Source organism: Trachemys scripta, chromosome 1, assembly GCF_013100865.1.
Source record: "Trachemys scripta elegans isolate TJP31775 chromosome 1, CAS_Tse_1.0, whole genome shotgun sequence".
Classification (NCBI taxonomy): Eukaryota; Metazoa; Chordata; order Testudines; family Emydidae; genus Trachemys; species Trachemys scripta.
Genome location: NC_048298.1, coordinates 294,686,725 through 294,714,341, shown reverse-complemented (window position 1 = coordinate 294,714,341; position 27,617 = coordinate 294,686,725). Strand labels below are relative to the sequence as shown.

Genomic DNA, 27,617 nt, shown 5'->3' with positions numbered 1-27,617 from the left:
CTTTCGTGGGTCAGGTTCTGACCCACGAAAGCTTAGGCTCCCAGTACTTCTGTTAGTCTCAAAGGTGCCACAGGACCCTCTGTTGCTTTTTACAGATTCAGACTAACACGGCTACCCTTCTGATACTTGACATATGTGACACTTTCTCTTTGCTCATACATCATGGTAAATAAAAATGTGCTTGTGTGAAACTACTTGGACAGTAAATAAAGGGGGTTCTGACGACAACTCTAGTGAATTTAAGGGGATTTATTGTAATATATTATTACATTATTCATCCAGCTCTCCTGCTAAGCATTAGGGTACGTTTTGCATCTTATTTTAACTCTACTTTTCCCATCAAATAAAGAGGTTCTCAATATACTGAATAAAATAAATTGTGTAGGCTTAAGTAAGACTCAAGTGGCACATAGGTCTTCTGCGGTCTCTCTGCACAGTGGTAAATTTTACCCACTGTGCATATTGAAAAGGACAAAGAATCTCTTATTCTCAGTTGTGCCAATTCTTTGCAGTCTTAAAACATAGACTGGGGGAAAAAGTTTGTTTTAGAAAACGATGATGGCAGAAAAGATGCTTTTGACACTATGTCAGAAAGAGGGAATATTCCCCTCCAAGGCTACCTACCTGAGAAAGCAACATTCAGAGGAGCCAGCAGAGTGTATTGTCCCTCTGGCCTAAGAGAAGAAACCAATCCCAGCTGTGCCAAAAGGTCTATGAAGGTGGTCTGCTGGTCATTTGCAAGCTCAATAACTTGCTTGGCTGCAATTGATAAAGGAAAAGATAATTAATTTCAGCCTGTTAATTAGTTTTCTTGATTCAGCCACTGCCCTCCCTACAAATTACAATTCAATACAAGAGGGTTTAGAGGGTTTGGATAAGGTACAGAGGAGGTGTGCACACAGGTCCTCTCAATAAACAGGCTTGTATAGATTCTCAGGTGGAGAATGTCTTGTAGTCAACATTCCTTATCTCTGTGATACATACATGAAACTATGTCAGTTACTCACCAGAGTTAGGAATCAGCACATGGTCAATAAGGTGGATAACACCGTTGCTTGTCACAATGTCTTTGCGGTTTATCATCTTGACTCCATTTATAGTCAGGCTTTCACCATCACAACCTACTTCAATTGTACTCCCTTCCAAGGTCTCATAGACTGCTCCACCCATGATGGCTTCAGAGCATTGAAGAGTGTTTAAAATATGGAACTTCATGAGAGCTATGGAGAAAAGAAGAGACAGGTCCATGTATAGGCACTTGATTGTAACAGGATTGCTTAAAACAATTTAATGCATTGACTGAATTAGTGTTGTTACAATATAACTTTGAATAACTATCTTTATTTCCCATAATTTTTCATTCCAAGTTTGAAAAATACAAAATATAATATTCTCTTAATGGCTGTACAGATAACTCTTTTTTCTGGTCACTGAAAATAGGGTTATTTGTACAAGAACTCATAAGTGCAGACTGCTATCGCACATTATGGTTAAGAATTTTTTTTAGTGATTCCCATGATATCATCCTAGTCTGTTAATTAGATCTCCAGAGGATATAGTTTAATGGTCAGGGGTAAAATTAGGTTGCTGGTGGAACTCAACATATTTTGTATTGGGTATTCAGAACCAAGCCTCAGATTTTATTATTAATGTTCATTATTTGGTTCTAGTAGCTCCCACGGGGTTTTTTGTTTCTCCTTTTTTTTTTCTTTTTTATAATGGGAAAAAGTGCACCTCCTGCTAGTGATCCAGTGAGAGGATTTTCTAGCTAGTGGCCTTACCCCTTCAGATACACCAGTGTCATTAGTTGTCAGCCACTAAACATCTGCAACCAGTCTGTGGAGAGGCTGGTAATAGACACAGATGTTTACTCTTCCCTGTAAAATGAAGGGAGTGTGAAATGTGGTTACTTGCTGGCAGTGGGGAGAATCTGTTAGTTATGTGGAGCTGAGGATAACCTGGGTGGTCTGAACTTTGTGGAGGAATTTAAAGAAGGTGTTACAGGACTGTCTTCTGCTTCCAGTTCTTTACTTTTTGCAGATACTGAAAACACTGTGGGCCATATTCTGTCCCTGGGCAACCCTGCTGCCTTCATTGTATGATGAAGGACAGAATTCAGGTCACAGGTGTATAGCCCCAGCAGAGTTTTCTCTTCCTTTTTGTTGTCAAATATACAAGAGGGGGTTCTGGTACATATTGGAGAAGTGAGATTCAGAGTCCAGTCTTCTGGGTGTGGTGCCCAGAAGACAAGATGAAATTCTTATAGGTGAACTCAAAAGCAATTTAAAAAAAATCACATTTTACTTTTTTATGATGCATAAAGAAGTTCTATGAGATTTCAAAAATTTCTCTTTTCTTGGTTATTTTTTTACATTCCAAGTATCAGCCCAGATTCCCTCCCTCCAGCATTTGCCACTTTATGCCATTCAGATGATGGCAAGTTGCCTGATCTGGCCCTAATGAGAATTCTCCTGGAGTAGGGGAGCTTGCAGATTGTTTAACGTGACACAGAGTATTCCTAATGCCTCACCCTCAGCAGAGTGTACAAACGCTGTTAGGGTCATAACAAGGGTCAACTGGAGCTCTGCCGATTAATAATTGGCATTTGTTCCCTTAGGGACCATAGCTAGCTAGCACAAGATAGAGCAATCCTTAGGCTACTATAAATTATGTGGGTCCAGGACCAGAACAAATCTGCCCTGATCCACTCAGTATGCAGCGGCAGTCAAAAAAGTTAAGAGAATGTTGGGAATCATTAGGAAAGGGATAGATAATAAGACAGAAAATATCATATTGCTGCTTTAAAAATCCATGGTACATCCACATCTTGAATACTGCGTGCAGATGTGGTCACCCCATCTCAAAAAAGATATATTGGAATAGGAAAAGGTTCAGAAAAGGGCAACCAAAATGATTAGGGATATGGAACGGCTGCCGTATGAGGAGAGATTAATAAGGCTGGGACTTTTCAGCTTGGAAAAGAGACAACTAAGGGGGGATATGATAGAGGTCTATAAAATCATGACTGGTGTGGAGAAAGTAAATAAGGAAGTGTTATTTACTCCTTCTCATAAGACAAGAACTAGGGATCACCAAATGAAATTAATAGGCAGCGGTTTAAAACAAACAAAAGAAAATATTTCTTCACACAACGCACAGTCAGTCTGTGGAACTCTTTGCCAGAGGATGTTGTGAAGTCCAAGACTATAATAGGGTTCAAAAAAGAACTAGATAAATTCATGGAGGTAGATCCATCCATGGCTATTAGCCCGAATGGGCAGGGATGGTGTCCCTAGCTTCTGTTTGCCAGAAGCAGGGAATGGGTGACAGGGGATGGATCACTTGATGATTTCCTGTTCTGTTCATTCCCTCTGAAGCACCTGGAATTGGCCAGTGTCAGAAGACAGGATACTGGGCTAGATGGACCCCGTATGGCCATTCTCATGTTCTGAGAATCAGGTAACTGTTACAGTCCCCAGACTGCCTCCCTCATCCTCATCAGGTCCTGAGTTCTTTCTTTTTTGCTGGAGGACTTCTTGGAGAATTGGATAAATAAACTAACTTACTGCTTTAATATCTTACTCCTCACAAACAGTTGGGAGAAAACCTGTGTTTTTGAAAGATTACACACACTTCAATAAATTAGGAAACATCCCATAGATTCCAATCCTCCCAGGAATGCTCCAGAAGAAAAGACGAAATCAAAACTTGATACGTCTAAATTCCCCTCCCCCAACTTTTGTTTTGTTTGTTTTTTTAGTTTGGGAAGAAAACTTTGAACCATCTTTAATCTTCATAAAGGAGAACTTACCAAAAGGCATAAAAGTGCCCTTTGCAGTTCACCTTTAAAATGCCTCAAATATGCAGCACAGTGCATGCGGAAACTGCAGTCTCAGTCTTTACAACATAGTTTCCATAGATTTCTTTCAGACATCCTGCTCATAATGCTTATTCTGAATCCCTTGGCTTTTTTATTTTATTTTATTATTATTATTATTATTATTTTGGAAATTTAAAGCACGACAGAAACTCTGACTCCTACAGTACTGTATATAGCAATTGCCCTTTCTTAATGAGAAGGACAGATGTTAGCTGTAACTTACAACTATAATGACTCTAATGGGACTTCCTTTTCCTTTCTGTGGAAAGTACATCTTATGAGCTATGCATGCATTTAACCAATGTTGATTGCATTAGATGCATAGTCTTTCTTTTGACAGCTTGGTTGTTAAAGGATTCTTATCCCCAAGTATCAGACCACTGCAGATAAATGTGCTGGAAAGTGATGTAATAGACATACAATCTGCTTAAGGACTGGGGTTCAGTGACTGGTAACATCTTTTTAAAGGATTAAAATTAGATTGTCTTGAAACCATAGTTGCACAGACAAACTGAAGACAATCTTCCTTCTTGACCTTCACTTACACACCACAGACATAAGTAGGACAAGAAAATTGGCATCTGCCCCATTATTTAAAATGCACTTGTACAGCCATCATTAAATGATTCTTCTTCATTAATAAATGGTGGGTCAGATCCTCCACTGGTGTAAGTCAATTTAGCTACACCACTTTACACCACTTGTCGATCTGGCCCAGCACATTCTGCTCTGTTTTCCAATTTATGCCTGTCAGTAAAGGGCCTGAAGGCATAGCTTCCATAAACTTCAATGGCAATTCTGCCTGCATGAGATAGGAATAACCAGTTTAAAGCATGTAGGGCAAACATTTTAAAAGCACCTCTGTGACTCAGCTAGGTCTCCATGAAAGTCCATGGGAAGTAGGTTTCTAGAATCACTTAGGTGCATTAGAAAATTTTACCCATAAACAACATGTTGGATCCCTGTGGGATTGGGAACCAGTGTACATTTTTGTGGAAGTAAAATCAAATTGTCTTGAGTACCCTTTTCAAATGAACTGAAGGTTATTTTATTGGTAATTATTATTATTTTTAACACAGCACATACATGTGCATAGCATTTCACAAACCAAATTGTCTGTGCTTTTTATTTCTTTGTGTTACAGTAGTACCCAACAGGCTGAATTAGGATTGCAGCCCCACTGTGCTCTGTAAAAAAATAAGACAATCCCTTGAAAAGTTTACACAGTAGAATTTGGCCCATAGAATACATATACTCTTACTATGAAAGAGCTATAGCTGAGATGGCGTTTGAGGCAAAAGCCCAGATCCAGATGCCCTGGATTATAAAGCTGAGGTCCATTTCCATTAAATAAATACAAACAGCTATAATTTTCTGATCACTCTTTTGAGAGATGTGTATGGTTTTATAAACCCTTTGTTGCTAATTCCTGTTTTGACTATGTTTGATATATTTTCACATTTTCCCATATACAAAATCACTGATGTACCTTCAGAGGCCACCTTGTCGCCCATGATCCTTTCCAAGACTCCCCGTGGAAGTTTCTCAAAAGCTTCATTAGTAGGAGCAAAGAGTGTGTAATGGCCAGGCTTTCCAAGTGTGTCCAATACACCAGATGTAATGGCAGCAGCCTAGAAAAGAAATGTATTGCTTACTGAGAACATTGTTCAAATACATTAAACTTACGGGTGCAGAAAAGCAAAACCCTTAATTCTGAAACCTCAGAGGGTCAAATCCTGCACTTGAATGCTCACATTCATCTCTCATTGAGAACAGTGGAAGTTGTTGTATATGAATCTGTAGGTAGAATTTGGCACATAGTTTCCGTGCAACTGATACCATATTATGATTTAGCACTTTAGGATTTGTATCCAGATAAGTTTGTGGTATGTTGAAATGAATTATAATATTCTTCAGAGAAAAGACTGTTTACATAAGTAAAATTGCAGAAAAAAAATGTAGAAAACTAAATACTCTAGGGAAACATCTTGGCTCAGTCTTCTGAGTTTCTTTGATATTTTAGCAGATATTAAGAAAGAGCCCAATTCTGATACAATTTATAATGATTCAAATGTAGCATAACTCTGTTGATTTCAGTTGAGATAGATTGGAGTTACTCCAGTCCAAATCAGAATGTAGTTCTGAATGTAGTTCATTAGATTCATCCACCACACAAAAACACTCAATAGTAAATTTAAATAAAGCTGAATAAGTGAAATTCTATATACAAACCTTTAGGTTAAATGAATACAAAGAATCCTGAAAAAGTTTAGTGCCTTGAAGAACATATGCACATAGGTTTTGCCATAGCAGATGAAACCAAGGGTCTATCTAATCCACTGTTTTACCTTTGGAATAGAAGCCAAGACCTGATACTTCTGAAGAAGGTAAAAAATCTTTCATAATACAGCTAGTGAATTATGTGTTGTTGTACAGTACATTGTTTCCTAACCCTTCCTAAGGCATAAGAATGCATTTAGCCATGTTTACATGGTTTAATTCCTTCAATTTTGTTCAGATTGGCTAATGGACATTAATGATGAAAGGTATCTAATCACAGTAGATATGAACTAGGATTGAAATAGCTAACCTCAATAGGGGTTCATCTTTACTTCCTGGAAACTAGGTATGTGGGAATCAGTCTGAATGAAATATGAACTAACTCAATTCCTGTCCTAAAAGTGTAATCAAACCAACCCTTTTCTGATTAAAGAAAAAAGTTTTCTTAATTTGCTTATTTTAAGTTCTCCCCCTGCCCATATGCTTGTCTATGCTCAGAAAAATAGGTATACTGAAAAAAATATATTGAGAGGCTGTTTTATAGGTAGCTTTGGTCCAGTTGATACTAGAAAGAATTAGGAGTCTTTCAAGAAAGCATAAGATTTTCACACCATTTGTTCAGATACAAAGGTTTGGCTACATCCAGACAAGTGCAGATAAACACCAGGGTGAAATCCTTGCTGTATTGAAGTTGACAGGGGCTGTGCCGTTAGACTTCAGTGGGTTTGGGATTTACTCCAAAACTTTTGAAGGCATAGCTGAATTGAGCCGCTAACATTTTTGATGTTTGATTTGCCCTGTTGAAAACCTGCCCTAAACTGGAACTCAGACCAATGGGATTATCATGTTTTGAGTTCATAGAATCATAGAAGATTAGGATTGGAAGAGACCTCAAAGGGTCATCTAGTCCAATCCCCTGCTCAAAGAAGGACCAACCCCAACTAAATCATCCCAGCCAGGGCTTTGTCAAGTCGAACCTTAAAAACTCCAAGGATGGAGTTTCCACCACCTCCCTAGGTAACCCATTCCAGTGCTTCACCACCCTCCTAGTGAAATATTTTTCTTAATATCCAATCTAGACCTCCCCCACTGCAACTTGAGACCATTGCTCCTTGTTCTGTCATCGGCCACCACTAAGAACAGCCTAGCTCCATCCTCATTGGAACCCCCCTTCAGGTAGTTGAAGTCTGCTATCAAATCCCGCCTCACTCTTCTTTTCTGCAGACTAAATAAGCTCATTCATACAGAACCTACTAATTCCAGTGTCACAATATAAAACATTGAAATAAATTATCTAGAACTGGAAGGGACCTTGAAAGGTCATTGAGTCCAGCCCCCTGCCTTCACTAGCAGGACTAAGTACTGATTTTTGCCCTAGATCCCTAAATGGCCCCCTCAAGCATTGAGCTCACAACCCTGGGTTTAGCAGGCCAGTGCTCAAACCACTGAGCTATCCCTCCCCCCTGGTTTGAACATTGGCCTGCTAAACCCAGGGTTGTAAGTTCAAGCCTTGAGGGGGCTATTTAAGGATCTGGGGCAAAAGTCTGTCTGGGGATTGGTCCTGCTTTGAGAGTGGGTTGGACTAGATGACCTCCTGAGGTCCCTTTCAACCCTGACATTCTATGATTAACTTCTATGATTCTATGATTAACTAGATTAATATAGTTATTTACAGAACAGTGTAAGTGTACTTGAGGTATGTTGCTGAACAGATGGGAACATCTCTAAGCCAATTTATTTAAAAAACTATCTTTAATATTAAGATGTCTGGGTTTATATAAGAATTATAGTTACATTTTGTCATGAATGTCTCCCCTTTGTCATTTGAGCATAACAGCACAATTATATTTTGACATTGTATATGACTCCACCGACCAGGAAATAAGAAAAGCAGCCCCATATAATGGTTGACTTCACACACCTTCCATAGTTTTTCTCACCTCCTCATGCTACAAAGAGGGAGTCTGCTGGGCCCTCTCTGTTCTCCGCTGCTTCTAACTTTTCTCTTTCTTCCATAGAAGGAAGAAAAGATGAGAGAAATCAGAGGAAAGGAAGGCAAATGAGAGAGTCTTTCAGTTCTGGAAGAGAGTGAGGGAGAGCCTTGGAAAGATTCCATAATATCCTGGTGCCCCAGCCCAAGCCAGCGAGTAAATATCCTTCTCACCACTCTCTAACCAACTTTCTGAAACCAACTGGATCACTTAAGCTTCCATGATGATATCTCTATTACTTCCATTACTTTTAATTATTTTTCCCATTTTGGATCTAATTCTGATCAGACAGGACCAGATTCTGTGATCTGTACTCACACTGAGTGATACCTTACTCTTCGAACAGCCCCAGGGCTCAAGGAGTAAAGACTACTCACTGCGAATAAGGGTGCCAGAATCTGGCCTAGTGATGTCAATTACATGACTATCACAAAAGCAGGACTGGGAACTTACGTAAAAATATATAGATCTTGTATCATTTGGTGGACTGATCCTTGATTTGGTTCATTTCACTCCCCTGACAATGTGTTAATAATCTTTTCTTACATCTAAGACTACAGAAAAAGAAAGGAAAATTACAAGGCCAAAGAAGCTTGTTAGCATTTTATTTCCCCCCACTCACTCTAAGAGATGAGACATCATCCTCAGCTTCAAGGAACTCTTGAATGGTATTTCCAACAGGGGTCAGGACACGGTCAATGACATGAACGACACCGTTTGTAGCAATCTGGTTGCCATGGATGATTCTGGCACAGTTAACAGTAACAACCTATGTTTAAAGAATTGAACAGTAGAATATTAAGCATCCTATCTCTTTTAATTTATTTTTAAGGAGGACATCAACCTAGCCATAGATGCCAACTCTGTGGGTGTTCTGGCGCTCAAGCACCCACTGAAAAAAAATTGGGGGTGCTCAGCACTTGCAGGGCTGGATTAATCTTCTGTAGGCCCCAGCATCCGGACCATGAACCCACCCACTGCTCTGCCCAAGCTCTGCCTGAGGCCCTGCCCCCACTTCAGGACCGCCCAGAGGGGTGGGCAAGTGGGGCAATTTGCCCCAGGCCCTGCAGGGGCCCCCATGAGAATATAGTATTCTATAGTATTGCAACTTTTTTTTATGGAAGGGGCGCCCGAAATTGCTTTGCCCCAGGCCCCCTGAATCCTCTGGGTGGCCCTGCCCCACTTGGCCTCTTTGCCCCAAGGCCCTGCCCCCGCTACATCTTGAGGCCCTGCCTCTACTCAGCCTTCTTCCCCCTCATGCCCCATCCCTGCTTGGCCTCTTCCCCCTAAGGGCCAGCCCATGTTCTGCCCCAAGGTTCCACCCCGACCCAGCCTCTTTCCCCCGACGACCCGCCCACCACTCGCAAAGGGGGAGGGGGCGAGAGGAGCACAAACTGGCAAAAACAAAAGTCAGTGCCTGTGCACCTAGATTTACCAATAGATCAACTTGTGCAGGTCATCTTGATTTCCAACCATATTACAATTGTTTAGCATTCCATTTCCCTGAATGGTTAAAATGGTTCTTGCTTTTGGTTTACACTAATTTCAGTGCCAACCTAAAATGTAGTTTCTATGAATTTAAGAAAATAAATACTAGTGACTTTACTTTGGGAATCCTGGTTTATAAAAATTAAATCCCATGTAGGAAGATAATATAAGCGTTTCTTCTACGACTAAATATTTCTGTCACATGCTGCAATTGGAATAAAAATCTAATTGAAATGTATTTAGTAATATATGAAAAAAGTGTGTAATAAATCTAACTTCTGATATTTAGAAGGATAATAATCTGTCCTATCCACGAAAGGATACCTCTTCAGAGGAAAGTTCATTCCGTGTTTTTACAACTTTCTTAAAACAAAAATTAGCTCTTGTTACCCAGTCCTTTCTTAGCAATTAGCCTTCAGTCTATGAAAGAGTCCTTTAATGGATAGATTTATTCTGTATTCCTAGCATTTGTAAGGTAAGATGTATAACTGACATGCCAAGTGATAATCTTGTTATGACTTTATCGATTCTTCATTAGATAAATAAAAAAAAAAAATGCACAGAGTTAATGAAAGTGACCACTCTGAAATACGGTATAAAAGAAGCTTATGGAAATAAACTTACCCCATTAGGATAATGATTAATAAGCAGTTGCTGATCATTGTACATGGATACAAGAGTCAGGCCATTCTTAAGATCCTTTGTCAACATACGCTTGTTTACCATATGGTTGTGGAGGGCATTGTACAGTTCAATATTTACATTGTCAATTAAATTACTATGAATTTCCTGAGGAAGAAGATTCAGTTAGACATTTTCTGGACAATCTTAATCAGCTAGTTATACAGATTTCTTTGCCACAAAATACGCTTGCAACATATTTTTGAATGTATATTTCATTTGACTAGGTAAATTACTTCAGTTACATACCTTCCTGGTATGCGGCTGGCTAGAGGATTCTCTAGACTGATTAAGTATCAAAGACAGCAGGCCTCATTACATAAGCAAGGCATTCAAGCTTTTTTTTTTGGTTCTGTACTGGATTTGATTAACATTGTAGTTCTAGGGAAAGTACCCTACAGTCATGCACAATAATGTCAGTCACCCTCCCTTATTGGAATTACTTCAGTTTTCAAAACTATTCCCAAAGCTACGCTGACAAGACTAATGATGATAATTGTATTTATAAAGCATCCAATCACACAAGTACTCAGGGTGCTGAGAAACAATCATAAAAACAATTTCTCTTTGACGGTGCTCAAACAGATATCCTTTGCAGGTGTTCATTGTTTCTAGATTTTTTTTTTTAAAATGTAGAAATACCTGTGTTCCTTAAGCATAGTTTAGTTTAGAATAATATAATAATTGAGTTTCAATATTTATCTCTGATATATAAAAAAATCATCATTGTTTCTAATGTGGTTTAAAACACAGCTACTGTAGATACAAAAAAAAAAAGCACTCATAACATTAATGTGTGTGTGTGTATAGAGAGATATACAGATATATAGTTACTCGATCCAACAGCTCCCAAGCATCATTGCTTGGTGAAAAGAATGTGAATGATCCCCGTCCTTCAATCTCTTCTCTCAGCTTTGACATATCAGAATACTGTTGAGTAGAGGTTGCTCCCACAATGCCCAGGGTACCATAAACATGATCAATAGGAGCAACTAAAATACACAAGACAAGAGTACTGTAAATTCTTTGACAAGTCAGTCTCTCAAAATCATTATCTATTACCACTGTTTTAACTGGAGGAGAGAATCATCTTAATAAAACCCTTTTAACTAAACATTGCTTTTAAAATTCCATAATTTGGGTTCAAATTAAGTAGAATTTGCCATATATGCCAAATCGTCATTGCAGACAGTGCCCAGAAAAAATAACTCAACAAATATCCAGAGGGGAGGAATTCTCCACCCCAAGTTGTGGAGAGGTGAAGGTCTGAAACTTTTGTTTAGAAAAAATTTAAATGGCATTCTGATTTTATTTTTTCTAAACAAAATCCCCAAGTTGCCCATCTGATAGGTTATTGAGAAGCCTAGAAGTCCTGAAAACTCTGGCTTGAGTTAAGGCTCCTGGGGCATCCAGGATCCTGGCAGCCCATGTGACAGGTGAGCTGGCAGAAAACCCTTTGAAAATCTGCTTGGTTTCTATAGGAAAATTGGACAAAATTGAAAAGTTCCTGCAAGTTTTCATTTTGACACCAGCACTTTCCCATGAAAAGATGTTGCACTGGAAATTGTATGACCTGCCAGTTCTACTGAGTAGTACTTGGTACCTTCTTATGCACCTCTAATACCCATCCCTCCCCACTCTGGTGCCATCTCACCTCCAATACCTGGTTTTACACCATCCTTCCCCCTACCCAATGGTGCTTAGTCCACTGCAAGCAACTGTGTAAGTGACACAGAAGGGAACTGTACACCACACAAGAATCATAGAATATCAGGGTTGGAAGGGACCTCAGGAGATCATCTAGTTTAACCTCCTGCTCAAAGTAGGACCAATCCCCAACTAAATCCCCAAATGGCCTCCTCAAGTATTGAACTCATAACCCTGGGTTTAGCAGGCTAATGCTCAAACCACTGAACTGTTCCTCCTCCTCGCGTATGACTCATGTACAATTCCCCCAAATCCTGTCCCCTTACACAGTGGGCCTGTGATATTTCTGCTGCCAGGGAACCTATCACATCAGCAGGACCAAGACTTGCCAGGATTATCCATAGTGGGCAGATTCATATTTTAAGGGTTTTGGCTTAAATTTTCAAAACTGGCCTCTAATTATGGATGCCTCAGTGTTCGGTGTCCAATGTCAAACACTGTGGGGATGATTTCCAGTGGTGCTGCCCACACTCAGGGACATCAAATGAAGTTGTGGATCCTCAATCATCCCCTCTGAGAAACAAGCTCTAGATGTCTCAGATTGGGCACCCAAAATTACAGACCACTTCTGAAAAATCTCCTGTGTTAGAATGGGTCCCATATGTAAAGATCATGCGCATCTAAGACTGTACCTGCCGGACAACCTCTCATTCCATCCAACTTCATGTAGCCAGGGCAACATTCATACAAGACAGTTCTGCAGGGTATAAATAAAACTAGATTAAATAAAGTACAAACGAAATGACACCATTTACAGTTAATTATCTTAGTTTTACTTTTTTACAAATTATCTACTTCTATTCAGTTTCCTTGGCTAGAGTTACCTAATCATCTTTTTTTTTTTTTTTTTAACATTCAGCAGCCTATTTTCTGTTGGTATCAAATCAGACCCTATTAACTGGCTGCACTGTACTGTGTTCTGTAGCTACATAGCATTTTAAATACACAACACATCCACAGTCATGAAGGTTGACAAGGAGCTTGGAATGGATGTGGAAGGGGAAGTGGAGCTAGTGAAGGGACTCATAAAGGGGAATGATGTGATTGCAGTAGCAGGTGAAGAAAATGAATCTGATGGTGACATTTTGGCTAGGAGAGAAGGGATTGGAAAACCAAAGAGAAGATCACAGGAGGGATGAACAGAATCAAGGTTGGGAGGGATGGGGAGGATTATCAAAGCCTGGACAAGCTTTTGACAGTGTGAATGTAAAGAAAAAAAGCGCCAAGCTTTGGCAATAGTCTACATGTGAAGAGTAAATTGATGGTCATTAGAGTCATGAAAGCAAATCAGACCACCCAGGGATAATGTGAAGGAATGAAGGCAGGGGATTAGGAATAGGCCCTGTGGGATGCTGACAGAAAGTGGGAGGAGGTGGAGCCACTGAGGACAACACTGAAAGAGAAATGCAAGAGGTAAAAAGGAAAACTGTTCAAGAACAGTGTTGTAAAAGCCAATAAAGGAGAGAATCAATAAAGACTGACTGGTTATGTTGAAAGCAGGGGAAAAATCAAGGAATATGGAGAAGACAAGGGAAAGGTCATTGGTAACTTTAGTGAGAAGCAGTCTCATTTAGGGTGACCAGATAGCAAGCGTAAAAAATTGGGACAGAGGGTGGGAGGTAATAGGTGCCTATATAAGAAAAAGCTCCCAAAATTGGGACAGTCCCTATAAAATCGGGACATCTGGTCACCCTAGTCTCATTAGTTAGAGTACAGAGGGTGAAAGCCAGATTGTAACAAATGAAGGAAAGAGCTAACAGAGAGGAAGTGAGAGCTTAGCCATGAAGGGGAGGATGGAGTTGAGCTGGAAACTGGTTACTGCCTGATGTATAGTTGTTCAAGGAAATCACCTCACCTTTGAATGTATAAACCGTATTCAGTAGCAGGTTGGTGCTATGTAATGTTGCATTCAGCATTATGGTTTGCTTTTTATTGTACCTTATTGATTTGAAGGAAGTAACAACCTTAAAATAGACATTTTTAACCAAATTCAGCCCCGCTGTAAATTAGCACAATTCTACTGAAGTCAATGGAGTTATGGCAAGGATGAATGTGGTTGCTAGAGGATAAAGAAACCCAGGAAATTATATGGACTTACTGAAACGTGAAAAGTAACATAAATCTCTAAACTCTTTCTTCTGCAGTTATTGCTTTTCAAAGTAATTACTGCAGACTGAATTACTAGAAAAACATGCAATCAGAGCTTTACATGATTTTTTTAATGCATGTGGCTCAAGGATCTCAGTTTTGAAGCTGGAAGCTCCCTAGAGGCAGCTGTGTGGGATCTTGTAGGTTTTTGTAACAAGTTAGAGCTGACATGCATCTGGCGAAGTGGGTATTCACCCACAAAAGCTTATGCTCCAATGCGTCTGTTAGTCTATAAGGTACCACAGGACTCTTTGTCGCTTTTTACAGACCCAGACTAACACGGCTACCCCTCTGATAGCTGACAAAGTATTAGCAACAAATACATTAAACTAAATGGCTTGCTCAAATTACTTGAAAGTTGGAATTTTCAGAACTCTGGGATAAAAATCTATTTGAAGATGAAATAAAATCTTAAATCTTAAAAATAAAAAAACCTAAAAATGAAAGCAGACTGGAATAAAAACAACATTACAAAGCATGAGTTTAAAATGAGACTCTGAGCTACATAATTTATTGCAAAGTGATAGCTGGTAAAGAACAAAGTGCTTTCCATTATAGAGAATTTGCTTTGCCATGTTAGATTTGTTTGTGCTATGAATGTAGGTTGTTTGACTCCCTATTTTCTCTTTTTAATCTGATTTTAAAATGAATCTATTTATTTTTCAGCTGGCGAAACCTTACACAAGACAATTCTAACTGAGCTTCAAAAAAGTTTTGTTCAACAGTCTGTAATATACTTCTCTGTGGATGATGACAATTCACTTTACGCCCATCCCCCAGAACTTTACATTGTGGGCTTCATATTCCACCAGGTAGGTGAGCATGCAAACCTGGCATGGGTAGGACTAGATTTAGTTTGGAGAAAGTTTGTGCCTTCCCCGACTCCTAAGCAAGCAGCAATAGTGAAACCCGCTCTATCACAGAGGATGCAACAATTGTCCTGCTTCCTCCCACCCTGTGCACCCAAAGATTCACTTTTGGAGTGATTCCTGGCCCTTTCACAAGGCACACAAGTGTGGGGAGAAGGCTCCTTGCACCATTCCTCCCATGCCTCCTGCTCACCCATGCTAGAGTCAGACAAAACCTGGCTCTTGAGGAATCTCTGCCACAAACCAGCAATTAGCATCTGCCATCCAGAAAATTGCTTTGTTATAAGAATATATACTTCTTTCAGAGAGAAAATATTCCAAAAGGAAACTGGAAAATATCCTGTGTGTTTTGACATCTCACTTAGGTTTTGATAACAGGAAAAGGGGGACTAAGCACCAATCAGACACTGCATGTTTACTTTTCTTCACCATATTCAGCAGAAAAAAGACTGACTCTGATATGAGTACAATTTATGTGAGGCAGAAAACTGGCTATAGAGCACAATGGACAAAGGAAATGCTTCTCTGGCCAAGAGCTACAATGCTGATACCTTTGGGTAATCATATTACTTTTAACATACAGCATGCTTCCTCTGAGGACTGCTAGTAATTAAAGTCTGGCCAGTTCTTCCTTTTAGTATCCAAAGCCATATGTTCTCTCATGGTTGATTGCAACTAGAAAGCTGATGTATCAAGTGTATGTGAAGTGTGGGTAGATGTGATGGAGTGCGGGTTGTCAATAAGCCCGATGCTGAGGTAGGTGGAATAGGCAGCTTCTATTGAAATCAATGTAAGATGCAGTTGCTCGGCACCTTTCAGGTTGAAGGACAATTTAGAGGAAAAAAAGACCACAGTCCCCCATCCGTCCCCCCCATAGAGAGATATTGTATAAAATCCAAAGCAAAGTTGCCTTTACACTAATATCCAAAAAACTTTCAGCTACGTACTTCTGCAAATTCAGCATATGGTGTGATGTTACTGAAGAGAAGTGACTCTTCAGATAATGATGTAATGCTGCATTCCTAAGTAAAGAAAACCAGCTCTATGACACTCCCACCTCATCCCCAGGGATACAGGGCATTCCCAAGGAAAGAGGGGGCATGGCCAGGGCATCTCTATGGATAGTCAAGCATCCTCTTGGGGCTGTTGATGGCTGACATAGCTCAGAGTGGCCCTGCGGCTTGTTTGCAAATTATCTGTCTTGTTAGCAGGCATAATATACTATTAAAACGACAAACACCTTTATGATCCAATAGGGCCCCTGTTTCTACAGAGCCCTCAGGTCAGTAGTTCAGCTGGGGAATTTGTAAATACAGTTGGAAATGGGAAATGATAGAATGTAGATCCTTTTGGTATCTTTTGTACATTTTCTGGATCAGAATATACAATTTGAAGGGAGTTACCATGGAACTGTTATAACTATAAGAAATAACATAGTTTTTTAAAATGAGAAGGAAGCAAATTAATCTGTTTAGGAATGGTGGTAGTTCTGTTTTTGGTGTTGTTCAAAATCTCCTGTTAATAATTACATTACTTTCGGCACCATCTAAATTATACCAGATGTTCTACTGTTACCACACAAAAAGTACCAGTATGCCTATCATTTAATCCAAATCCAATCCAAAGTTTTCCTCAAATCTACTCTTTCTAGTATTTGCACAACCCCAAAAGTGCCAAAGCAGTGCTCAGAATGTATGCGATACCTTTGTGTAACCTCATTGTCAATGAGTCCAAACTACACTTAAGGAATCTTATTTTGAGTACTGTAAAATCTCTTCATGGACTCAAAATATTTCTTCTGTCATGTCATGATGTCTCCGGCCACAAAAAAATAACTCATGCTACCACTGTGGCCAGCTGAATAATGATTCTCTATGTCATCTTAAAGCACTCAGCAGTCTTTCACTTAGAGGGTATTGGCAAGACATGACATAAATGAAGCAGTTAGTCTGCAGAAGCAACTAACGTTCCAAAATCAACTTTGAAAATGTCCAAAGAAGTTCAGTCTAAAGCATTTTCAGGAAGCATCCTTCTCCCTAATGTGTCACTAGTGAAAGAAAGTGCTGTGCTAAGAGGACAGTGGTAAGGCAGGCTTTACATAAATGGTGAATAAATATCTTGGACAATTTACACCATGTGCTCTGAAGAAAATGGATGTCAGTATTGCATTGAAACATCATCAGGAGGAAAAGGAAAGACTGAAAGGGAGAAAGACCACAAAACCAACTAAAGTGCCTGGGAAATCCAGGCTAGATGTTGGAAGGATGATCAAACGCAACTTCTATATCACCAATCTGAGTCCTGGAAATTAAACTACATTGTCTCCACAGAATCTCCCAATCTTATGCATAACTGAGCTGATCAAATTGCATAAAGGGGAGACAGATCCTGACTCAGCTGCAGAAATAAAAAATCTTGCGAAAACATCAGTCTAACTCAAAATGGGAGGGTTAGAATTCTAAATGCTAAATTATATTCCAGAGAAGCTTCTGGAGAATCAAAGAGGTATCTGTACCTATTCTGGTGAGAATGTCATTGTATCATTCGTGATAATGTTAATATAATACAGCTGTTAATCCGTGGCTCTTGGAGGAAATATGAAGTTTATAATAACAGAAAGCCCAGGGTGAAATCCTAGCCCCATAAAAGTAAAGGGGAGTTTTTCCTTGAACTTCAGTGGGGCCCAGATTTTAGCCCTGATATCTCAACTGACCTTAGAGTTCAGAATTATTGGAATAGTTGCATCACAAGACTAGATGTTGTAAACTTTGCTTGATTAGTGTATCAAAAACATAACTGGCCCCATAATTCTATGCTATGCTGACACACTGATGAAAGAAAGAAAAGAAAGAAGAAAAAAGAAAGAAAAAGAAAAAAAGAAAAAAACTGGAGGCCATATTCTCCTCCTCCATCTCTTCCCACTCTTTTTTCCTTAGGGGCCATTCCAGTGTTCTCTCACAAGATGGGATGTCTGTCAGGAATCTCAAGAAATGCAAAACAGTCTCATGAACTTCTAACACTGACCAGCACCAGTAGCAACCACAGTACAGGGTTGCTTCAGGTCTTTGCTGAGCTACTGTGAATTCACAAATCTAATTTGTATCAGTGTGAAGAACATTTGGGTAGGCATTTACATCATGCACTTCACCATGATATCTAAGCTTCTGATGGGTTACACTTCTCTTAATGTGTGCACAATGCCCAGTAGCAACAATGTAGGTTGTGAGTACTTACTGAAGTCCAAATAAATCAATTAATGGGTGTTTGAGGCTTTGAGGGCTTACTTAGGAATTCTGGTTTAAGCTGAAAGCAAAGGCTAAAAATGAATTCTAATGTTTAATTGGTTTTGAAAATAGCCATGAAGTAAAGGAAAGTGACAATGTTCCTTTAAATGACTTGGAAAATGTCAGTCACTTCCTGTTCTGGGTGTTTGCTATCATTATTTTTTTTAATACAATGGCTAAAATTTTCAACGGCATCTAAATGACTTACTGCATGAATCCCATTTTTAAAAGTATTTTAGGCATTTAGAAGACCATGTCCCGTGGACTTTCAATAAGATGTAGATGCCTAAGTGCCCAAATCACTTTTGAAAATGGAGCTTAGATGCCTAAGTCATAGAATATCAGGGTTGGAAGGGACCTCAGGAGATCATCTAGTCCAACCCTTTGCTCAAAGCAGGACTAATCCCCAGACTGATTTTTGCCCCAGAATCCCTAAATGGCCCCCTTAAGGATTGAGCTCAGAATGCTGGGTTTAGTAGACCAACGCTCAAACCACTGAGCTATCCCTCCTTAGCTTAGGCACATTTGAAATTTTTATCTTAGATCTGCCTGACCAAGATTAGTAGTCTAACATATTTAATGATTTTTGCCACAGTTGCTGAATAAATTATCCAACCAATAGTAGTTCAGCAGCTAAAGAAAAGGTGGAATGTTGTAAAAATACTAATTGGATAGTTTAGTGGCTCTATAGTGGCAGAATGTGGCAGAATAGCTTTTTCTAAGGATCCTGATTTAACCAGCTGTACTAGTCACTCATGGCAGCAGCACCAAGAAAAGTGGTGAAGGAAAAGTTCTGCATTGGCTTTTAGGTGGTTGGGTGAGTATGCCCTAAAGATAGTGAATGGCCACAAGTGGAGGCATTAATGACTCTGATGCTATGGCCCTGAAGTGAAATTTGTCATCACCATCATGGGATAATGAAACAACTCATTTCATCTTGAAATGATGAGGTCACAATTACAATAAACGTAAAGAAACAAATTTCTCTAAGGTACTAAAAAGACACCAAAATCACTTAGACTTAGTAAACAACAGACAAAATAACTTCCCCAAATCCTTAGAAATATTCTATTCTTGTTCCATGTACATAGATAAAGGTGTGGTTTGGGCACAGGACTGGAGCCACGAAATACTGAATTCTGTCCCCAACTTGGATAGTTGCTCCCTTTGTATCACTGGACAAGTCACTTCAGCCCTCTGTCTCAGTTCTATCATCTTTAAATGTGTGTTGTGAGGATTATTTGGAAAGCACTTGGAATTTAAGTGCTTTGCACTGTGTTGTCATTTTCCAAATTGCCATTGCTAGCAACGGGAGATCTGCATTTGAAGCAAGTATGTAATATAGCTCTAAAGAAGAAGAGTTCTGTAATAATAGTATAACATTTCTGTAAATATTGGATAGTCAGGAAACAAATAGCACTTACGCTTTCTTCCCACAGATAGCTCCCTGATACCAGTTTCTGCAGGTGCTGAAATATTTCTTTTTGGTGCCCATAACTTGCTGAAGAGCACAGACATTTGGACTGGAGAAAAAAAACCACAAAGTCGTTGTACATATTTGAAAAAGTGTGATTAAAAATAGTTTTGAATACAGTATTCAATGGACAAGAGCCAGAAATGAACATCTGGTCCTGATTCCCAGAGCAGGTGTGATTTCAGTCAACCACTGTCCAAGCTCCTGACACCGCCCTATTGAGTTCTTTGGAAAGACCACACTCCCTAGAAGCAAGAGGTGATTCCCCCGTCTGCCAGCCCAGCACTGTATCTCTAGTGAACAGTCACTGCCAGCTGTGCCTAATCAAGCTTTATTATGCATTGCATTTTTTTTCCTGAAGTGAATTACCATCCGCTAGGGACTGAACAGTGACTATTGCCGAGCTCTTTTCATCAAAGTTCGTCTTGTGCACAGCTGTGTGGCTGTATGTCATGGGGAGGGGGAAGGGCAGAAAGCTGACTCTCTCTTTATCCAGGAAGGAACCCCCTCTTCAGTAACTCAATCAGCTATTTGGATTGCCACTGTCTGGAATGTCAAGAGCACCTAAGTAAACAGCCTAGTAATTACACAGGACCAAAGGGTAAACTGCTGTATAAAAAAAGTCAGAAAATTCAAATAAGGAAAACTTTGTAATGTTGTTGTGTGCAAAAGAGAAATTTCCTCAAAAGCAAATTTCCATTTTGTCTCTAATTTATATATTACAGTAATTTTTCTGTCGGAGTGTTAGAACATAACACTTTTCAAAAGAGGAACTCATTAAACTCTTATTTTACAAAGCCCCGTTCATCTTGTAAGCAGGGGGGCAAAAATCCTTTTGATTATTTAAAAAAAAAAAAAAAAAAACCCACAGAGCTAAACTATCTTTTACTAATAAACCTTAAAACAGATATGTTTAGACTCCTTAATATTTACTCTGAGACAATTTGTTAAAATAAATAACTTCTAATCACTGCATTTCAGTGTCTTACTGTGCAATATTATTATAAAGCTTAAGTGGGAAGTGAACTTTTGAAAAGTACTCTAATTGTGCATTTACAAATTACCAGAGAACTGGGTAGAGTTCATACTTCTCACTACGAGAAAAAAAAAAGTACATGTTGTGGAATATACACTAATGCTGGTAAAATATTTAATGGGCCATGTTAAACATGTCTGATCACACATTATATCTGTTGTAAACTATAATTACTTTCAATGATACTGAAACACATGTATTTTACTTAGCTTCAGATATAATTTTTAGCTTTCAAACAGTTCATAAAGTTTAACAATATTTAATCTTATTTTGGATGGTTTTTCTACAAAAAATAATTTGGAAATATATTTCATACCATTTGCATTTTAGAAATAATATATTTGACTCACACTCAGTAAGAATTTACAGTGCACAAATCTCATTTTAATATTATGGCTAATCTTGAGCTCCGTGTAGGGGAGAGAACTTTAAAACACTCCTTTTAGGGTATTATAAAAGAGAAAACACGTACTTACCCCTGCTCACGTGCCCTGATTCGACTATGGGACAAAATCTTGTCATAATGAGCAGAAGAGTCTGCTGGATCAAAAGCAGACAACAAAAAAATGGAAAAGGTGGATAAAAAAAGGATCTTCATCCTTAATCCCCTGTTCCTCCTGCCTAGTCTAAGGAGAGAACTGGCAAAAAGTTTTGGAGAGCTCACAGTTTATATACATGCTACAGGGTTGTGGGAGGGAACATTGTATCAACCTGAGACCCTTCCAGGAATAGCAACTTCAAACTGCCAGCTTCAATTAGTTGAATTAATACCATTCATCAAACATGCAAAGCATGTGTCATCCCCCTCTCCCACCATTGTGACTAATTTTCTTTACTTTATAAAGAGCAGATGTTTATCATTTTGTTCAGTTGACACTTAAAACAACAGAGTAGTTAAAAGAATTTTAGAGCATGATTTATGATTTGATATTTAGAATACAGAAGCATCTAGCTGCCCCAGACGGGATCAGAGTTGCATTGTGTTAGGTGTGGCACAAACACAGAGGGAGACACTGTCTCTGCCTCACAGAGCTATTCCTCGCTTTTTTTTACTGTGTTTTGTGTGTTCACTATTGTAACCTGAGTTCAGTCATCTTATTAGTGAAACAGATTAATGTCACTATCAATACTTGTCAATAACACTAACGTGAGATAGTGTTTGTGTGATCAGAAAAAGTGATATTAATACACTTATTAATTAGTAATATAATTTAATGATAGCTTAACTAGTGAATTAATTTAATAATAATAATACTTAGTATTTACATTGAGTATTGTACAGACATTAATTAAGGCCTGGTCTACACTTAAAACTTAGGCTGATATAGCTACAGTGCTCAGGGTGTGAAAAATCCACACACACCCCGCGGGGAGTGCCATTGCCATGCCGACCCACCCACCCCCAGTGCAGATACAGTGAGGAAATGGAAGAATACTTCCATCATCCTAGCTGCTGTTGCTCGGGGAGATGGACTTCCTACTGTGACAGAAATACGCACCTTGCATCACTGTAGTCTGCATCTACACTATTGGGTTACAGTAGTACAGTTACGGCCCCATATCTATGGTGCTATAGCATCCATAGTGTAAATATGGCCTTAGTAGTCCTCACAAGCCTCCTATGAGGCAGGTGGGGCAGGCCACACCAATCTATTAGGATTCTTTGAGGGTGCTAGTAAGCATGTGGACAAGGGTGATCTAGCTGAGATAGTGTACTTGGACTTTCTGAAAGCTTTTGACACGATCCCTCACCAAAGGTTCTTAAGCAAAGTAGGCAGTTATGGGATAAGAGGAGAGGTCCTCTTATGGATCAGTAAGCAGGGCTGCCAAGAGCGGGTTTGGGCCCCCCAGCAAGGGCGGACCGGCTAAACAGGGCTGATGGGGGTGGGGGGAAGGGGAAGCTGGGGAAGCCGGGCCCTGGTAATTTGTACCGGCTTCCCCCCCTTTCGTCAGCCCTGTCAGGAAGTGGTTAAAAGACAGGAAACAAAGGTAGGAATAAATCGCCAGTTTTCACAATGGAGAGAGATAAATAGCAGGGTGTCTCAGGGATCTGTACTGGGACCAGTGCTGTTCAATATATTCATAAATGATCTGGAAAAAGGGGTTAAACACTGAGGTAGCAAAGTTTCCAGATCATACAAAGTTACTTACGATAGTTAAGTCCAAAGGTGACTGTGATGAGTTACAAAGAGATCACACAAAACGGAGTGACTGGGCAACAAAATGGCGGAGGAAATTCAGTGTTGATAAATGCAAAGTAATGCGCATTGGAGAATATAATGCCAGCTATACATACAAAATGATGGAGTCTAAATTATCTGTTACCACTCATCATGGCTAGCTCTCTGAAAACATCTCTCAATGTGCAGTAGCAGTCAAAAAATAGAACATTAGAAAAGGGATAGATAATAAGACAGAAAAATATCATAATGCCACTATATGATTCCTTCAATACTGCATGCAGTTCTGGCTGCCCCATCACAAAAAAGAAATATTACAATTGGACAAAGTACAGATAAGGCAACAAAAATAATTAGGGGTATGAAACAGCTTTCATATTATGAGAGATTATTAAGAATGGGACTGTTCAGTTTAGAAAAGAGATGACTTGGGGGTGGGGGGAGGTATGACAGAGGTCTATGAAATCGTGAATAGTGTTCAGGAAGTGAATAGAGAAGTGTTACTTACCCCTTAACATAACACAAGAACCAGGGGGTCATTCAATGAAATTATTGGGCATCAGATTTAAGAATTAGGTAAATTAATGGAAGATAAGTTAATAGGTCTATCAATGGTTATTAGTCAAGATGGTTATGGACACAATGCCATGCACTGGGTGTCCCAGAAGCTGGGACTCAATGACAGGAGATAGATCACTCAATAATTGCCCTGTTCTGTTCATTCCCTCTGAAACACTGTTGGAAGACAGGATTTTGGGCTAGATGGACCATTGGTCTTACTCAGAATGCCATTTTTATGTTCATAAGTGTCAATTTTATTTGATAAATGAAGGAACTGAGGCAGAGAAGTGAAGTGACATGATTGAGGGCACATTCTGAGTCAATGTCAGAGGACTGGACTGGAATACAGAAGTTCCTGACCCAGATCAGTGCAAATTTCTTCATTTCAACACAGAAATGTTTTTTGAATATTTTAACCAAATATATGCCTACAGTTTCAATTTATAATCCATCATTTATGAAAATGAGGAAAATATTAACCCTAAGTTTAAAAGACCTACCATACTGCAGTTAAAGTGAAATAAAAATTGGTAATTATCACATTTTGAAATTAAACAAACAGGTGTGTATATATGTGGTGCAGGAGAGTGCAGTGCTCATGAAAAATGTTGGATTGACATTCCTGGGACTGAAGCTCTCTGTTTCACTACAGAACAGGTACAGGTTGGGCAGAGACAGTGGGACTTTCCCCAGACATAAGTACAAGGAGGGACCATATCTAAGGAGGAGAAGATAGTTCAGGATTATAATAATACATTGAACCAATATAGCACTTTATGTCTTCAAAGGACCAGATTCTGGATGACACCATGAAGGCACATAAAGTGCAGGGAGAAAATATAGAGAGCCCTTTTCTATTGCAGACAGAATTCCAATGCTTGTCCTACCTGCAGGTGTCATAGTACTATCAGTATCCTTAGTCCCTCCAAAGGGGAAGAGCGAAGGCCATGTACTCACCTCTTCCATACCAGCTAGTGGCCCAGGGACAGTGATAGGGCAAGCATATGGTACAACTCTAAAATAGAAAGTATAGGAACTTCTTGGCATGCTCTCTCTAGTGCCTTGGAAACCTTCTATCACCCTCTCGTCTCTGCAGACAGCTTACCTCTGGGAAAAGTCACAGTTGCGAGGCCTCTCCATTGCAATCCACAACTCTGGCTGTGCCTACCAGAGCCACTATATATAAAACCTTAATTAATTAATCTCTGTAGGTAAATAATATTCATGTTCCCACCTGTCAGGGATGGTCTAGATCATACTTAATCCTGCCTCAGTGAAGGGAATGGACTATCAAGGTCCCTTCAAGTCCTACAATTCTATGATTTTACAGATGGGCAAACTGTGAGATACGAAGGTTAAGTGACTTTGCCGATGGTCATAAGGTAACTATGCAGTAGAACAAGAATTAGAATTCAGGAGTTCCTGGCTCTTCTGTGCCCTTTCTGCCTTGGTTTTCTAGACTTCCAAAAAGGTTACCAATTAGTGCCACATATGACGTTCATGGATTTTGTGACTCAGAACTAAAATGAGTTTATCACTGTAGTAAAGCTAATTTACCACAGAACAGCCATAAAGTGCCAATGCCTTTTGTTCATTATTGAATTGGGCTGGATTTGCACTTAGAATTTGGTTTTTAACTTCTTATGCATTGCCTGTTCCACAGTGGGCTGTACTTTTAAACTAGAGTAGGTATCATGATCACACAAATGTGTACCTTTCGAGTCTCATTTAAAATAAAAACGAACCCAAACCCTTAAATATTAAGGTCAACGGAAATGAGATTCAACCTTGATTTAAAAGAGATGCAGATTTAACGAGTTCAAGGACGCTAAGGACGTCAGGCAAACCTAGTTTCACCCCTGCAGCAAGCTCGTCAGAGTTGCTCTCCAGCTTCCCCTCCCATTTGGTAGGCGTCATTTTCTCCTTGTTCCCTCTCCTGTGCTTATACTGTGACAACTTCAGTGGGGTTCACTAAGCATGAGGTGGAAGTCAATGCTGCAACAAGCAACACTGAGTTCCATTCACATAGAGGAACATCCTCCAGGTTTGGAGGAGGAGCATGCTGGATAGGGCAACTATTTTCAGGCTCTTCTTAACCTCTGGCTAGACAGATTCTCTCCCCCGACCCCTTCCCATAGAACCCTAGCTGAATGGACTTTGTATGGATGGCTTTCTACCAGCTTGCAGGGAAAGTATTGGGCCTTGACTCATAGGCAGAAATCCCTTTCTAACATCTATTGCTTGTTTGCAGTTCTCACTGATGCTAATGGGAGCTGCACAAATGTACCAATGGGAGTGCAGATCCCATATTAAGCATTAAATCACAGCAATCCCAAAACTTTTTTTGCTCTCCATTCATATGTAAAGAGTAAAGATGAGTGTTAAGTAACTCTCATTTCCATTTCAAATGCATCCAAAGAGAATTTAAAATGAATATTACATGCCTCACTTTTAATATATAGCTGCTTTAATATCAGAGGGGGCTCCCAGAGGTGGTAAAACAGCATAGCAAATGCTGGTGAAAAATATAAATATTAACTGAGTCAGATTAATCAGTCCCATTTAGAAGAAAATCAACCTTAATTTTTAGCATCCCTAGTGACATGTAATTATAATGTTCATTTGCTGGATAAGTAATATAGACAACGGTTATATTAAAAATAAAGAAATACAGATGCAAAGTTTTGGGAGAAAAACCTACACTCCTGTAAAAATCTCAGTAATGCAGGTCAGCCTTCTGTTCATCTCTTCATGGGAGTCAAGTGTGGAATACGGAATTTCATATATCGTGCGGCTGCAGGAGTTTCCACAAACGCTGTTCAAGGAAGCTGTTGACATGGTGACCGACACAGATTTAGCCATGTCTAATAAAGGTTTTGTGCAATCCTGGAAAGATTTATACCTACACTTAACGGTAAGCACATGAATAATCCCATGGCAGAGTGTTTGTTTGTTTGTTTTAGATAGTCACTCTTTCCTGACAAAGCTTACCTCAGGCAACATTAGGAGGACAGTTAGGAACATTACAGAAATAGTATGGTTGTGATTGACATGTGTACGTGTGTGCAGGATTGAGGCCTTTGTGAGCCAAATGAAAACATAATTGAAAGGAATGAATATCTTTGACCTCCAACCCTCATATTCCTATAATGTTCATAAGCCATTGGCCTAATATTGCCTGCATTAAGCATTGTCGGGAAAGTGTGACTACAAATACACATGGTCTCCAAGGGTAGGTCTGCATTGCAGTTAAATACCAGCAGCTGGCCCGTGTCAGCTCACTCGGGCTCACAGCGCTCAGGGCTAAGGGGCTGTTTAATTGCTGCATAGAAATTTGGGCTTGGACTGGAGCCTGAGTTCTAGGACTCTGCCTGCTTGCTGGGTCCCAGATCCTGGGCTACTGCTTGAGCCCGAACATCCTGGACACTGTGAGCCTGACGCAGCTGACATGGGTCTGCTGCAGGTTTTTAATTGCAGTGTAGATGTACCCCAAGGGTTGTTGTGGATTCACCATCCCTGGTCATTTTGAAGTCAAGATGAGATGTTTTTGTCTACGGGATATGCTCTAGTTCAAACAGAAATTAATTAAGGGAGTTCTATGAACTGTGTTAAACAGGAGGTCCAACTAGATGATCACAATGGTCCCTTCTGGCCTTATTATCTATGACTCTATGACTAAAGAAATTCTGTAAATCCTGGAAATTGTCATTTTATAATTAATCAAACTGACAGAAATTGTGCAATTATTCGCAAACATACATTAAAAAAACATAAATTGCCATGAATCTAGAAAAGAAAAAAAGGAAATAGGCTTTGTGAATCAAATTCCAGGTGAATAATTGTGCCCTATAAAATACAGAGAATTATATAATTAAAATGAATAACCTACCCACACCCTCGAGCCCATATACATACCATTACGTATCACAAAAAATGAGATGTATGGCACACCAAAGTACTAAAGGAAACAATTATATGTTCAGTTTGTAATTTATAAACCAAACTACTATGCTGGTTAACCAATCCTGGGTTTATTCA

General features: G+C 39.4%; 1 protein-coding gene across 17 annotated transcripts in view; it reads right to left on the bottom strand.

The window, feature by feature from the left end:
* Positions 1-21,496, bottom strand: part of POSTN (periostin) — a 50,857-nt gene extending 29,361 nt beyond the window's left edge. For 16 of the 17 annotated variants that reach the window (XM_034758577.1, XM_034758580.1, XM_034758585.1 and 13 more), the window contains exons 1-9: positions 21,315-21,495; positions 19,753-19,851; positions 12,660-12,724; positions 11,155-11,312; positions 10,264-10,428; positions 8,774-8,920; positions 5,370-5,511; positions 1,008-1,220; positions 625-759 (exon numbers count right to left, since the gene is read on the bottom strand). In XM_034758577.1, the coding sequence (XP_034614468.1) occupies positions 625-759; positions 1,008-1,220; positions 5,370-5,511; positions 8,774-8,920; positions 10,264-10,428; positions 11,155-11,312; positions 12,660-12,724; positions 19,753-19,851; positions 21,315-21,436 (1,246 nt within the window). In that variant the 5' untranslated portion in view covers positions 21,437-21,495. Of the gene's footprint in view, positions 1-624; positions 760-1,007; positions 1,221-5,369; positions 5,512-8,773; positions 8,921-10,263; positions 10,429-11,154; positions 11,313-12,659; positions 12,725-19,752; positions 19,852-21,314 lie in introns of all 17 variants that reach the window. The other variant, XM_034758581.1, reaches the window with a different exon arrangement.
* Between the last annotated feature and the right edge of the window lie 6,121 nt (positions 21,497-27,617).